The sequence below is a fragment of the Pelobates fuscus genome, chromosome 11, assembly GCF_036172605.1.
Source record: "Pelobates fuscus isolate aPelFus1 chromosome 11, aPelFus1.pri, whole genome shotgun sequence".
NCBI classification, from domain to species: domain Eukaryota; kingdom Metazoa; phylum Chordata; class Amphibia; order Anura; family Pelobatidae; genus Pelobates; species Pelobates fuscus.
This window is the reverse complement of record NC_086327.1, coordinates 105,864,423-105,878,994: the sequence shown is the minus strand read 5'-3', so window position 1 is coordinate 105,878,994 and position 14,572 is coordinate 105,864,423. Positions and strand designations below refer to the sequence as shown.

Below are 14,572 nucleotides of genomic sequence, written 5' to 3'. Positions count from 1 at the left end.
TACCCCTCACACACAGCATCCCTCACACACACAGCACCACTCACGCAGCACCTCTCTCACACACACAGCACATCTCTCACACACACAGCACCTCTCTCACACACACAGCACCTCTCACACACACAGCACCTCTCTCACACAGCACATCACACACACAGCATCTCTCTTTTACACAGCACCCCTCACACACAGCACCCCTCACACACAGCACCTCTCTCACACACACAACACCTCTCTCACACACACAGCACCTCTCTCACACACACAGCACCTCTCTCTCACACACAGCACCTCTCTCACACACATCACCTCACACACACAGCACCTCACACACAGCACCTCTCTCACACACAGCACCCCTCTCACACACACAGCAACTAACACACAGCACCCCTCACACACAGCACCTCACACACACATCACCTCTTTCACACAGCACCCCTCACACACAGCACCTCTCTCACACACACAGCACCTCTCTCACACACAGCACCTCTCGCTCACACAGCACCTCTCACACACACAGCACCCCTCACACACACAGCATCTCTCTTTTACACAGCACCCCTCACACACAGCACCCCTCACACACAGCACCTCTCTCACACACACAACACCTCTCTCACACACACAGCACCTCTCTCACACACAGCACCTCTCACACACAGCACCTAACACACACAGCACCTCACACACAGCACCTCTCTCACACACAGCACCTCTCTCACACACAGCACCTCTCTCACACACAGCATCTCTCTCACACACAGCACCCCTCTCACACACACAGCAACTAACACACAGCACCCCTCACACACAGCACCTCACACACACATCACCTCTTTAACACAGCACCTCACACACACATCACATATTTCACACAGCACCCCTCACACACAGCACCTCTCTCACACACACAGCACCTCGCGCTCACACAGCACCTCTCTCACACACAGCACCCCTCACACACACAGCACCTCTTACACACATCACCTCACACACACAGCACCTCTCTCACACATACAGCATCTCTCTCACACAGCACCTCACACACACAGCACCTCTCACACACACAGCACATCTCTCACACATACAGCACCCCTACACTGCAGTCTGTGTGTATTTAACAATCTGTGTGTGTGGGGGGGTGTATTTAGCAGTATGTGTGTGTGTATTTAGCAGCCTGTGTGTATTCAGTAGTCTCTGTGTATTCAGTAGTCTGTGTATATTCAGCAGTCTGTGTGTGTTTATTCAGCTGTCTCTGTGTTTGTGTATTCAGCGGACTGTGTATGTATTTAACAGTCTGTGTGTACTCAGCAGTCTCTGTGTGTACTCAGCACTCTGTGTGCGTGTATTAAGCAGTCGGTGTGAGAGTATTCAGCAGTCTGTATGTATGTTGTATGCATTGCATTTGTTGGAGGTACCAATAAATAAAGGCTAAGCTTAATTTTATCAATAATTAATATTTTAATTCCTGTGAGTTGTTGTGTAGGCAGGGAGCCAGTGCACTGCTTTGCCCGGGTGGCCCATAATGCTGTTAAGATGGCACTGAGCCCACCACTACTTCACAGTACCCCAATATCAGTGGGTTCTACACTAATTTTTACATGGGAGATTTACATGCTAACCGCAATATGTAATGCTTAAACGGCTTCCAGAGGCTCCTCAATTTATGCTTTCCTGTCATCACCTCCAAAGGTGACCTATAGTAGATGGGTGGGGGGCTCAACCCAAAAGTAATCTGGTCTGAATTGCAAGCATACACAGAACAAGGGGGGACTCATGGCAACATAAATATTATAATCATATAGGACGTTTTCTGAGCGATGCCCTTGCAGTATTTTGTATACAATATATATATAAGTGTTTTCAATAGTATATCAAGACGAGTAAATTTTTCCTTTATATTACTAATATTTTTTTTTTATTATTGCTGTTTTGTACACGTTTTAAATCTTAACAAAATCACTAACATTACAAATGTGTTTTAAAATGAGATATTTTATTTGTGATGTTGTTGAAGGTGAAGAGGCAGCCTATTATGGAGCTGAAATTCTGCCATTCACAGGGATGCAATTACATAAAATCTGGACGTTTTGTAAATACGACCAACGACAATCTGTTGTTTCTCAGTCATAATGAATCATACAATAAGCTTCAGGCGTTCTCTTTTGGTGGTATGGAATTTAACTAAATTGTAACACTAATATTCAACACCAGTCAAATGACGATATGTACGTGTTTATTACAGTACAGTATGTATTGATAATGTCAAGCTGCAAAGATAGATGGGCGGTTTAGATAGTGAATGATTTCTTATCACTTTAAACTGGTATTTCTGAATGTGATACAGCGATACGCAGATGCACTGAAATAAAATACGAGCAGATTAAATGTCAGAAACAGAATAGAAAGTTTGTTTAGTGTTAAGGTTAATGTGATTATCTGGGCTTCAGATAAAATATATGTTGCTTATAATCTGCATTTTCTCATCTGTGACCTTTACAGGATTGAGATCCGGAACCATACTATTGATAACTGTAATAAGCCAATTTTACTATTATGTTCTAAACCAGGGGTAGGCAACCTACGGCACTAGTGCCATGCACGGCACTCGAGGTGTCTTTGCACGGCACTCAAGGCTGCTTGAGCCAAACAGGCTCTGGCCTATCAGGAGTCCCAGTAAAACTTCAGATATCTGCTAATCCGAAAAGGTGGTGAAGGACAATCCTCAGTTTATGCATTGCAGCACATAGAGGAAGTGACCTCAGATCACCTCCTCCCAGCACTTGTGAATGGGAATCCACACTGTAGTAGAGCAGCTCGCAGTTGCTGTTGCAGCTCCTGTCCTTGACATGTACCTGGCCGGCCTAGTCTCCACTGGAAGCCACTCACACTGCTAGATATACACAGAAATGCAGAATAACCCTCCCCTCATACAAATAATACGGACAGCCCACACACAAACATACACACAATCCGCACAAACGAAACACCAATAACAATCCACATACATGCACACAACCCCACATGCAATACCCCAAACAGCCCCCACACACTACCAAACACACACTGTGACATATCCATCCCCACACACACAATTCCACAAGCAGCCCCCATACACAGCCCATATTCATATGTATCATACACAATACCATAAACTACTCATGAACATATACAATATAATAGCTCATATACGCAGGGCCGCCTTTAACGCGGGGCAAACTGGCCAGCTGCTCCGTGAGCTCTGCTGGCCTCAACTATTTCTAACCCTCTGGCCGGTAATCCGCACACTAAGGAGGCCCACCGGTTGGCCCATGCACAAAGGACCACCCGGTGGGCTTCTGTCAGCAGGGGCCCGGTTGCACGCTGAGGCACTTTAACAGCGCAAGCGGGCCCTTTGCTTTTCGGCAGCAGGCTGGGAGGAAGTGACGGCCGCGCATCACTTCCTCCCACAAAGAGAGGAGCGCGCGGGAAAGAAGAGTAGGCAGATTGGAGGGGGGCTGGCCAAGAGCGCTAGACCCCAACTCCCAACACTTTCAGCCACCAGCAGGAAAGGTAGGAAACTGGAGGGTGGGTTTTAAAGTGTATGTCTGTGTCAGTATGTCTGTCAGTGTGTGTGTGTCATCTGTGTGTGTCATCTGTGTGTGTCATCTGTGTGTGTCAGTATGTTTGTGTGTCAGTATGTGTCAGTATGTCTTTGTGTGTCAGTATATGTGTGTGTCAGCATGTCTGTGTGTCAGTATGTGTCAGTATGTCTTCGTGTGTGTCAGTATGTGTGTCAGTATATCTTTGTGTATGTCAGCATGTCTGTGTGTGTCAGTATGTCTGTGTGTGTATCTGTGCATACATCTCAGCATTCACACACTAACACTACACACAAATACACCCCTGCATTCAAATTTCAACACTACGTACAAACACATGTCTGTGTTACACACCAAAATTATATGTAAATACACCCCTGCATTCAAAAACCAACACTACGCAAATACATGCTTGCAATCACGCCAACACCACATACAAACATATTCCATACAAAAACCTGTTTACATTAAAACACACAAAAACTGCTTAGTGCTAAATACAGACCTGCAAACATGGGTAAATCGTAGAGCCCCAGCTGTCAATGCATTTCTGGAGTTGCCCCCCAAAAATTCTTGCACCTCTCTACTTTAGGTCCGCCACTGCGTTGAGGTGGAGGACGTGATTGCATGCCTGGGGAGGGGGGACAGGTTCAAGGGGGCCCCAAGCAAATGCTTTGCCCAGGGTCCAGTTACTATTAAAGACGGCCCTGCATATACGCACAAATACAACCATACAAAGCAATTACAGTAAAAATAACACAAGCAGAATACAGCAGCATACACACCTCAATTAAAAAAAAAAAATAAGACCGGCACGCTACGGGACATCACATTCCTATATCGGCACAGTGCTGCTAAAAGGTTGCCTACCCCTGTTCTAAACCATTAATATACAATTTCTGCATTAAAGGTGTTTATTTTGGATTGAAAACCATTTTCAAGAAATAGATGATTATGTTATGGGATCTCATTACTAAAGGTTGAGTGGTTCTCATTCTCAAAAACGGTTGTTGTGAAGAAGGCAGTTCATAAAGAGAAAAATCACAGGGATTTGCTTGACAATTTGTTGCAGAGATTTCTCTATAAAGCTGATTTGCAGAGTAGGGTCCCCATTACTGTGCCCTTACATAGAAGAGATCAGCTCAAATCCATCCAATATGTAGTCAGGTAGCCCAGGTTTTAGCTTCCTAATTCAGTAGATCAAAGGGGAACTGTCAGTTTTGGAGGAAAATCTTTACAAAAAATTTGTCAAGGAAAGTCAGCGGAATAATGTATTTTTTCAGTTGCACTTTATATCAAATTTTACCCACACTTTTACATTATTTTATTATATTAATCCCTTGATGGATGCTTTGCTTTTATATCTGGCTTCAAATATTGTAAATGAACCAAAAATAAAGTTTGGACAAAATAAGCTGTACACAGTTCCTCTTTTAAGCAAAATGGAGTAAGGTTTTTAAAGGGGAACCACCGGGTTCATGGAAATTTTATACTAATTAAATGAAACATTAAACAATGACTCAAAATACACACCCAAATAGACTGTGCAAACACAAAATAAATAAATTAACTTAACTTAGCGACAGCTTCCCAACGGCAACTTTCCACATAGGTGCCAAAAATAGAACAAATGGATATATATATCAGGGAAATCGCTGTCTGGACCTATAAAAATGAATAAGACATAGTGAAGACTGTTACATATATAAAATAACAGACACGTTCTTGAGTGCACTCACAAGATGTACGAAGGAAAATCACTCTGAAATAGCCACCACCTACTCCTGTAGGGGGGTCACACTGAGGATATACTGGATCTTGTAGATATTAAAATCCGGAACCAAAAGTGGAGCAGGAACAAAGTATGGTAGAAAAGGTATTTATTCATAAATACAATAAAAGGCACTGGTCCAACGCGTTTCGTTCAAACAGAACTTCTTCAGGGACCTTTCAAGTTAAAAATAATAATACAGATACCATACATACAAATTCCCGCTGTACCCTTCCTTTATCCCACAGTCCCAATATATAAGGCAGCTACTAATCCCATTGGTGGTGTGGTGGGTGTGTTCGAACTTGGTTCCGGATTCCTCAATCACTTGCCGACTCACAGCTGATCGTCAATTTCTTTTCCCGCTTCCCGGGTTTCAGAAGTGTCGCCGGAAGTGACGTCTGCGTTCCAAAATACCACTTCCGTGCGTTCCATCTCTGATTTCGCATCCGCGTGAAGTGTGGTCCTCGTGAGTCTCTATAGTTATGCATACACATGCGTGGTCGGCAGAAAGCCGAACTTAGAAAAAATTATGATCAGTAACTGCTACTAACATAGCTCATTGGAAAAAAGAAAAAAGTGTGTCAATATCAAATCATAAAACTTTATCAAGTGCAATTATTGCTTCAAATTTAGTTCATATAATGTCTATTTTTGATCATTTTATACCCTTTAATCCAATACATGAATATTTAAACATGTTAAAAAATATGTATAATAAAAATGCACTCTGAATAATCAATTTTACGTGAAAGGAAATTATAAATAAAACAGATAATAATTCCCATAAGATTAAACAAAAATACTCCATATAGCTCAGACAGATAATTATAATATTACAAATATCTAATCATCAAGAAAACAAATCAAGTCAATGTCCACATTTAACCCCTTCGGCTCCAGTGTCTGTAAACAGTGTATCCAATAGGTTTCTTTCTGTCGAAGTCGTTTTAACCTATCCCCTCCTCTCCAATGGGGGGGGATATATTCAATGCCCTTACACACAGTCTTTAAAATTAAATGCAGGACATGACTGACAGTGTAATGGAACCGAGTGGGTTGTGAGACGTTTTTTAATATTATTCAAATGCTCCATGAATCTGACTTTCAGCAATCTCTTGGTGCGTCCCACATATTGCCTGCCGCACGGACACTGCAGTAAATATACTACAAAATCCGTGCGGCAGCCAATCAGCGACCTAAAGGGAAATGAAATCCCTGTGGTGGTACTCTGAAAAGAGTCAGAATCTAATAAAGAGGCTGTACCACATGCCACACATCCTCTACAGCCTCTGAAACCCTTAATGCTATTACTAGGGATAGATTTATTAATAGGTTTGATATAGCTTGGTGCTAGCATATTCTTCAAATTTTTGTTCTTCCTATAAATCATTTGTGGATTATTCGGCAACAATTGTCCCATAACAGGGTCACTTTGTAAGATAGACCAATGTTTTTTGAACACTTTCCTAATCTCATTATGTTGGGTATTGAATCTTGTCTTAAATGCAAAGTTAAATTTGGTTGTTGAATTATTCTTAGATTTATCCGTGTCCTTAAGTAACTCATCCCTCTCCCCAATACCAATAATTCTCATCTCTTTTTCTATACTATTTTTGTTATAGCCACGTCTCATTAATTTTTGCTTAATATATCCTGCCTGTGTTTGAAATTCTTGAGGTATAGAACAGTTACGTTTGACTCTAATTAGTTGACTTTTAGTTATTCCTCTCAGCCAAGGCTGGTGATGGCAGCTGGTCTTATGCACGTAGCTGTTACCATCTGTTGGTTTGAAATAGCACCTAGTATGAATCTTTTCTTGTTGACTAAACAGGACCAAGTCTAGGAAATTAATAGATTCCTTCTCCCATGTTGGAGTGAATTTCAGGTTTAAGTTGTTACCATTTAAATACGTAGAAAAACAGTCAAAAGAAATCCTATCTCCCTTCCAAATGATAATAACATCGTCGATGTATCGCCGCCAGAGCACCAGGGATGCCCCCCAGCCATGACCAGCCCACACGCAGTGATCTTCCCACTTCCTCATGAATGTGTTGGCATAGCTGGGGGCAAACCTGATGCCCATGGCGGTACCTCTAATCTGTAAATAAAAAGAACCCTCAAAGAAAAAATAATTTTGTTCCAAAATAAATTGAACTCCTCTAATTATAAATTCTTTAAGGTTATCCGAAACAGTCTCATCTCTATCCATGTAATGACGAATAGCCTCAATTCCCTGATTATGATCTATAACAGTGTAAAGGGACGTTACGTCCAGAGTGGCCCAACTATACTCTTCTCGCCATTGAATATTTGCCAATTCCTGTAAGAGAGACTTAGTGTCTCTTACATAAGATACAGCTTCTTGTGCATATTTCTGTAGATATGAATCTATAAACGCCGAGAGGTTGGCTGTTATAGAATTGATCCCACTGATTATAGGGCGGCCCGGAGGAAAAAATAAATTTTTATGGATTTTGGGCAAAAAATAAAAAATGGGAATCATAGGGTTTTTCTCCAAAAGAAAATCTAAATTCTTTTGGGAGATGACTTGATCAGTCAAGGCTTTGGTCAATATAATTTCGAGAATCTCATTAAACTGTTTCGTTGGGTCATTCTTAAGTTTTCGGTATGTTACTTGATCATTGAGAATGTTTGCAGATTCTTGTAAATAATACGACCTGCTCATAACTACTATGGCCCCTCCTTTGTCGGCCTCCTTAAAGACGATGTCTACTCTTTTCATCATGGTTTTTAGGCAAGCCCTTTCTTGGTATGTTAAATTATCTCTTTGTTTCTTTCTCTTATTGATGGTTTTAAGATCTTTCTCTACCATAGTTTCAAAAGTTTCTAAGTGTGATCCCTTATTAAACACAGGATAGAAATGAGACTTCCTTTTAAAATGGTCATATTTTATTGGTGTACCGTCAATCCCCACATGGGGGGTACTGGGATGTTTCAAGAAATGTCTCTTGACCGTGAGTTCTCTCACAAATTTTTTAAAATCTATGTACAGCTCAAAATCGTTAATCCCTTCATTTGGGGCAAATTTAATGCCTTTCTCTAAGACTTGTATCTCTAGATCAGATAGGGGGGACCCTGATAGGTTAATTATTCCCTTATTTGTTTCATTAGATGGTAAGGATCTTAGTCCTCGACTTGGTGTATTTCCTCGTTGATTCTCATTCTTTTGACAGGGGACTCTGTTTGTAAGGATGCAAACCGATTGGGATGTTCCCAATTGGCTTGCTTTGGGAAAAAATAATTCCTTATTGTTTTCTCCCGGGGTGGTAAACCCCCTTCTAAAAAATTCTCCCGGCTATCTTGGGACGGTCTCAAATAGGGCTCCTCATTCCTGTTTCTTGTCCTGCTGGTCACCTCTGCATATGATCCTTTATTGGTATGATCCCTATAATTGGACCCACCCTGACTTTCTTTAGGGATAGCTCCTTGATTTCTGGTTGAGGAGAATTTGGTATTAAATCTCTCTTTTGGTCTAGGGGAGAAGGATGATGATGTTTTCCTATATTGCACATTGTCCCTTTTTATTCCTTGATAATGAACATTGGGAAATCGTTTTCTTTGTGGGGAAGAGGGCATATTATGGTTTCGTTGGAATTTATTGATTGTGGAAAACCTATTTTGTTTCTTATCTTCCTTATCTCTTTTATACTTCTGATTTTTAGTTTCTGCAATTTTTTCATCTAAATGTTTTAATTTATTTTGTAGCAAATCTTCCCTTTCTTTATATTCGTCATCATTTTTATTTATTGGGATATCTACTTCAATACGATTTAGATCTTCTTCAAATTTAGATTTAACTTCCTTAGAATATTCAATTATCAAATTCATTAGTTGGAACGAGCAATTAGACAGAATCTCGTCCCATTTCTTTAGGAAGATTTCATTATCCAAACCAAAAGCTGGTGATTTATCTATCCGTAACCCTCTAGGGATCAAACCCTCTTTCACATAAGTTTCCAGAAAAGCCACCTCCCACCATTTTTTTTGTTTCACCTATTAGTGATTTCTCTTTAGCTTTAAAATACAAGTCAAAGTTTTTGAAAGGTTCTGGTTTATCCCAATCTTTAAATAAAGCTTCAAATTTCCTCATTCTAGTTTTCTGTATATTCAAAAGATAATTGCTAGCCATTGTTTACCCGAATCAGTATAACAATATAGATATATGGAGTATAGTGGAACCAATCCAACACAAAATACACACCCAAATAGACTGTGCAAACACAAAATAAATAAATTAACTTAACTTAGCGACAGCTTCCCAACGGCAACTTTCCACATAGTTGCCAAAAATAGAACAAATGGATATATATATCAGGGAAATCGCTGTCTGGACCTATAAAAATTAATAAGACATAGTGAAGACTGTTACATATATAAAATAACAGACACGTTCTTGAGTGCACTCACAAGATGTACGAAGGAAAATCACTCTGAAATAGCCACCACCTACTCCTGTAGGGGGGTCACACTGAGGATATACTGGATCTTGTAGATATTAAAATCCGGAACCAAAAGTGGAGCAGGAACAAAGTATGGTAGAAAAGGTATTTATTCATAAATACAATAAAAGGCACTGGTCCAACGCGTTTCGTTCAAACAGAACTTCTTCAGGGACCTTTCAAGTTAAAAATAATAATACAGATACCATACATACAAATTCCCGCTGTACCCTCCCTTATCCCACAGTCCCAATATATAAGGCAGCTACTAATCCCATTGGTGGTGTGGTGGGTGTGTTCGAACTTGGTTCCGGATTCCTCAATCACTTGCCGACTCACAGCTGATCGTCAATTTCTTTTCCCGCTTCCCGGGTTTCAGAAGTGTCGCCGGAAGTGACGTCTGCGTTCCAAAATACCACTTCCGTGCGTTCCATCTCTGATTTCGCATCCGCGTGAAGTGTGGTCCTCGTGAGTCTCTATAGTTATGCATACACATGCGTGGTCGGCAGAAAGCCGAACTTAGAAAAATTATTATTTTTAACTTGAAAGGTCCCTGAAGAAGTTCTGTTTGAACGAAACGCGTTGGACCAGTGCCTTTTATTGTATTTATGAATAAATACCTTTTCTACCATACTTTGTTCCTGCTCCACTTTTGGTTCCGGATTTTAATATCTACAAGATCCAGTATATCCTCAGTGTGACCCCCCTACAGGAGTAGGTGGTGGCTATTTCAGAGTGATTTTCCTTCGTACATCTTGTGAGTGCACTCAAGAACGTGTCTGTTATTTTATATATGTAACAGTCTTCACTATGTCTTATTAATTTTTATAGGTCCAGACAGCGATTTCCCTGATATATATATCCATTAAACAATGACTATTATCTGTGTTAACCATTTTTTTTTCTTTTTTTTTCTTGTGATATTATATTTCTCTTTAAATGTATATTAAAGATTTAGTTTAGTTTAATTGGTATCACAATCCAGTTCAGACACATTCTTTCTGTTTTTATTTCAATGAAATGTTTAATGACAGAAAAAGGGCAGATATTAAAGGGACACCATAGTCATCAATACAACTTTAGCTGAATGAAGCTGTTTTGGTGTATAGATCGTGCCCCTGCAGTCTTACTACTCAATTCACTGCCATTTACAAGTTAAATAACTTTTGTTTCTGTTTATGCAGCCCTAGCCACACCTCTCCTGGCTGCGACTGACACAGCCTGCATTAAAAAAAAAAAAATGGTTTCATTTTCAATCAGATGTAACTCACTTTTAGGTTTTTATCTCCTGCTCTGTAAATTGAACTTTAATCACACACAAGAGGATCCTGCAAGGTCTAGCGAGCTATTAATAGAGCAGGAGATAAGAAATTCTAAATTTAACAGAATTTGCAATAAAGGAAATGTAAACATTAGACAAGTCTTTCCAGGAAGTGTTTAGGAAGGCTGTGTAAATCACATGCAGGGTTGGGGAGGGTCGGGCTGCATAAACAAAGTAATTTAACTCTTCGAAACAGAAAATTGAGTAGTGAGTCTGCAGGGGCATGATCTATACACTAAAACTGCTTCAGTAAGGTTAAGTTATTTTGGTGCCTAAGTGCCCCTTTAAAACAATGAGTGGCAGGGAGCCAAGAGGAAGGCACTAGTTTCCTGGATAGCGAAGATCAGAGGTGTGAATTTCTAAATGTTATTTTATTTTTCGAACTTCCCTTTTAATTATTCGAGCCAATGTAATAAAACACTGCTCAGCAGAATGGCTGTGCTGCCCACCCACCTTGTACTTTGAAAAGTTAAAGGTATTTTGTTGTGTTGAGTTACAGGTAGTGTAGAGGGAGGGGGTATCTGCGTGATCTCATGTCATTACCCTCATCAACCTCTACATTCCAGGTCAAACACAACGGAACTGACTGAGTTTATTATTTTGATTAAATGGCAAGACCTTTTCCCACATTTGTTTTTTCCATCATCCACATCATCCATTTTTCATTCTGATTAAAGGAAGATAAAAGCTAAATAATCACATTTCTTCTGCTGTATCTATAGGATCTGCATGCAGGGCACAACGAATTCTGAGCAGCGTGCAGTTACTTCTAAACTTATTGCTTTGATCAGATTGTTTTTCTTAGTATCTGCTGCTGGTAGTAGACTGCTTGTCTTGACTTCCTCCCCAGTTAATCTCTCTCTCTATTTTCCTGTTAGTTACCAGGATTAATGGACACCCCAAACTGGATCGGATTCGGGACCCGGGAGGATATGACAGCGCGTCCACCGTGATGAGCAGTGAGCTGGAGAGCAGTAGTTTTGTTGATTCTGATGAGGACAATACAAGCAGGTAGGAGAATGTTAAGGTCACAGTAGTAAGCGGTTGGAATGTGTGTGACACAATTTTGTTAAAACCCTTTAAAAATATATTATACCCTGGAGTTAAAAAGGCCACCTCCAATAATGGATATTTGCGTATTCATATGGCAAGCTCATATTAAAAAATCTAAATCATAATTGAATTGATATTTATAGTTATTGAGCATGGTGACTTTTCCTGGAAATACTCAGAAATATCCTGATTTGCTCTGAGTACGACCGAACGGCCCTGATGTTGCTCAGCACAAGCAAATCTAATGATGTGTTAATGTTGTGGTAACTGGGGACATTCTGTAGTGCTCCGAAATGTGAGACACTTGGGAAATAATCTGGTATAGGAACTCTGGACTGTAACCCTAAACGCAAGACACTTGGGAGGTATGCATGAAGCAGTCCTGTCTGTACAAAATTCCAGGCACCCATGCCGCACAGTTCTAAGGTAGTGCTTGCTTTTGATGGGGGTGGTCAGATTTTCATTTTTACCCAGGTATGCATGTAACGAAGCATTATATTCACTATGTTTGGGTTTTTTAGCTTACATTTTGCTGTTTGGATTTCCATTTACAAAATTTAATAAATATCCCTGCCAATGCAGAAAAAAAAAATCTGTTTTAATGTAACATCTGTTTACCCTACAATTTTGAGCATTACTCTATTTTCAAATGATCCCTACCAATTTATGCTTATAAAGAAGATGCATTTCTATTTTGGGGTTTTGAAGTTTTAAATAATTCTAAAAAAAAAAATGAGCTCTGTAATATGAAAGCAAATGTCTATTGACACAATCCATACTGGAAACTTTAATTTATTCCCTGTTTTAGATTAATCTGTAAATAGTTTATTCATATGTTTATTCATTTGGTAAAGCAGTTCATGTTCCTTCCATTCAAAGAATAGGCTACAGTGTATATTTCCTTGCCAATTGCCATTATTATTGTAGTTGCTAGTTTCTTTATCAATCCAATACTGAGGTTAAATGCAGTGTATACTGTTGTCCAATTGGAATATAGTCAGATTAAATTAGATTGTGCATTTGTGGATAAACTTTTCAAATTATTTAATATTTTTTGGATAAACCTTTAAAATAATTTTTCAAGATATGAAAACATAAAAAAAAATATACCATTGTATCAAAATAGGATTATTTCATAATTTTAAAAGTGTATCAAAAATAGTATCATAAAAATTAAATAATTTCTTTAGTTCATTCAAAAACAATAAATTGAGGTCTATGTATGAATTATCTTGTAATCATCAGTCTGACTCATAAGAATTTTATCATGACAACAGATAGTTGGGCAACAGTTAGCCCAGTCTTGGCTAGCAGATTCTATAGGAATGCCCAATTTTCTCACTGTATTTAAAGTAAACTGTCACTTTATTGGAAGAGAAAGCTCCGTGTTCCCTTACCTACATCACTACATGGTTTAATTTAATTTACAAACATTTCCCGGACAGAAAACTACAGAGAATTTTCTAAACATAGATATCACAACCCAGAGCTAACTTTCACTTGTCTAACGGTCTGTTTATTAATCTCACTAGTGACCATTCCTCTTTAACCTTCCTCTACCAATGATAAGTTCACTTGGAATTTAGCCCACTCTAGAGCCCACTCTTTCTAAAATTGGGGGTCGTGTTTACTGGAAATATTGCGCTTTACATATGTTGTTTGTGCTGTCGGTCATTTAGTATGTGCAAGTGACAAGTTTCCTTTAAAGTGGAACATCTGCTGAGGGTCATGTTAAGACCTTTTGCATGTTGGTTCAGCCCTGTACGCTAAGCAAGCAGTGATGTTATGATTGCAAGTTTGGACTCGGCTCATCAGTTTAGTTTTAGTTAAGATGTATCTCAATCCGTCATTTGTAACCGCCTGTCACCGCTTCTCATAACGCTGCATTTCATCTTGTACTTCAGATCAAGACATCATCCCTCAGGCTGTAAGTCTGAAGCCCATTACAAGGGAAGGGTGTGTTTGAGTTAGTTATTGGTTTAAAACCTCCAAGCTGAAAGATAGGTTGCAATTGCCTGTCATAGAAGGGATGCTACTAATCTATCCAGACTTCAATACAACTTGACATCAGAAATGTCATCACTACAGATAGGCGCAAAGGTCAACTGCTCAATTATTGGCAAATAGAAAAGTGGGATTAAAGACCAAAGCAAGCAAAATAACTAAATGAATGAAACTGTCTTTGTTGTAAATTGGAAACGGCGTTGTCCATGCAGTTCTCATGCAAGGTTATTGATATGGAGCAAACCACAAGATCCAGTTGGATCCCAGGGTGATTGATCCATTTTTAGAACATTGCTGTAGAACTGTTGTTTATACAGAAGATTGCTCACAATAAATAACACTAATACTTTTCAATACCTATCTAGATGTATAT

General features: G+C 39.5%; 1 protein-coding gene across 5 annotated transcripts in view; it reads left to right on the top strand.

Annotated features, from left to right (window-relative positions):
- Positions 1 to 14,572, top strand: part of DVL1 (dishevelled segment polarity protein 1) — a 174,371-nt gene that overhangs the window by 136,901 nt on the left and 22,898 nt on the right. For all 5 annotated transcript variants that reach the window (XM_063436309.1, XM_063436308.1, XM_063436310.1 and 2 more), the window contains exon 5: positions 12,021 to 12,153. In XM_063436309.1, coding sequence (XP_063292379.1) covers positions 12,021 to 12,153 — 133 coding nt within the window. The remainder of the gene's footprint in view (positions 1 to 12,020; positions 12,154 to 14,572) is intronic.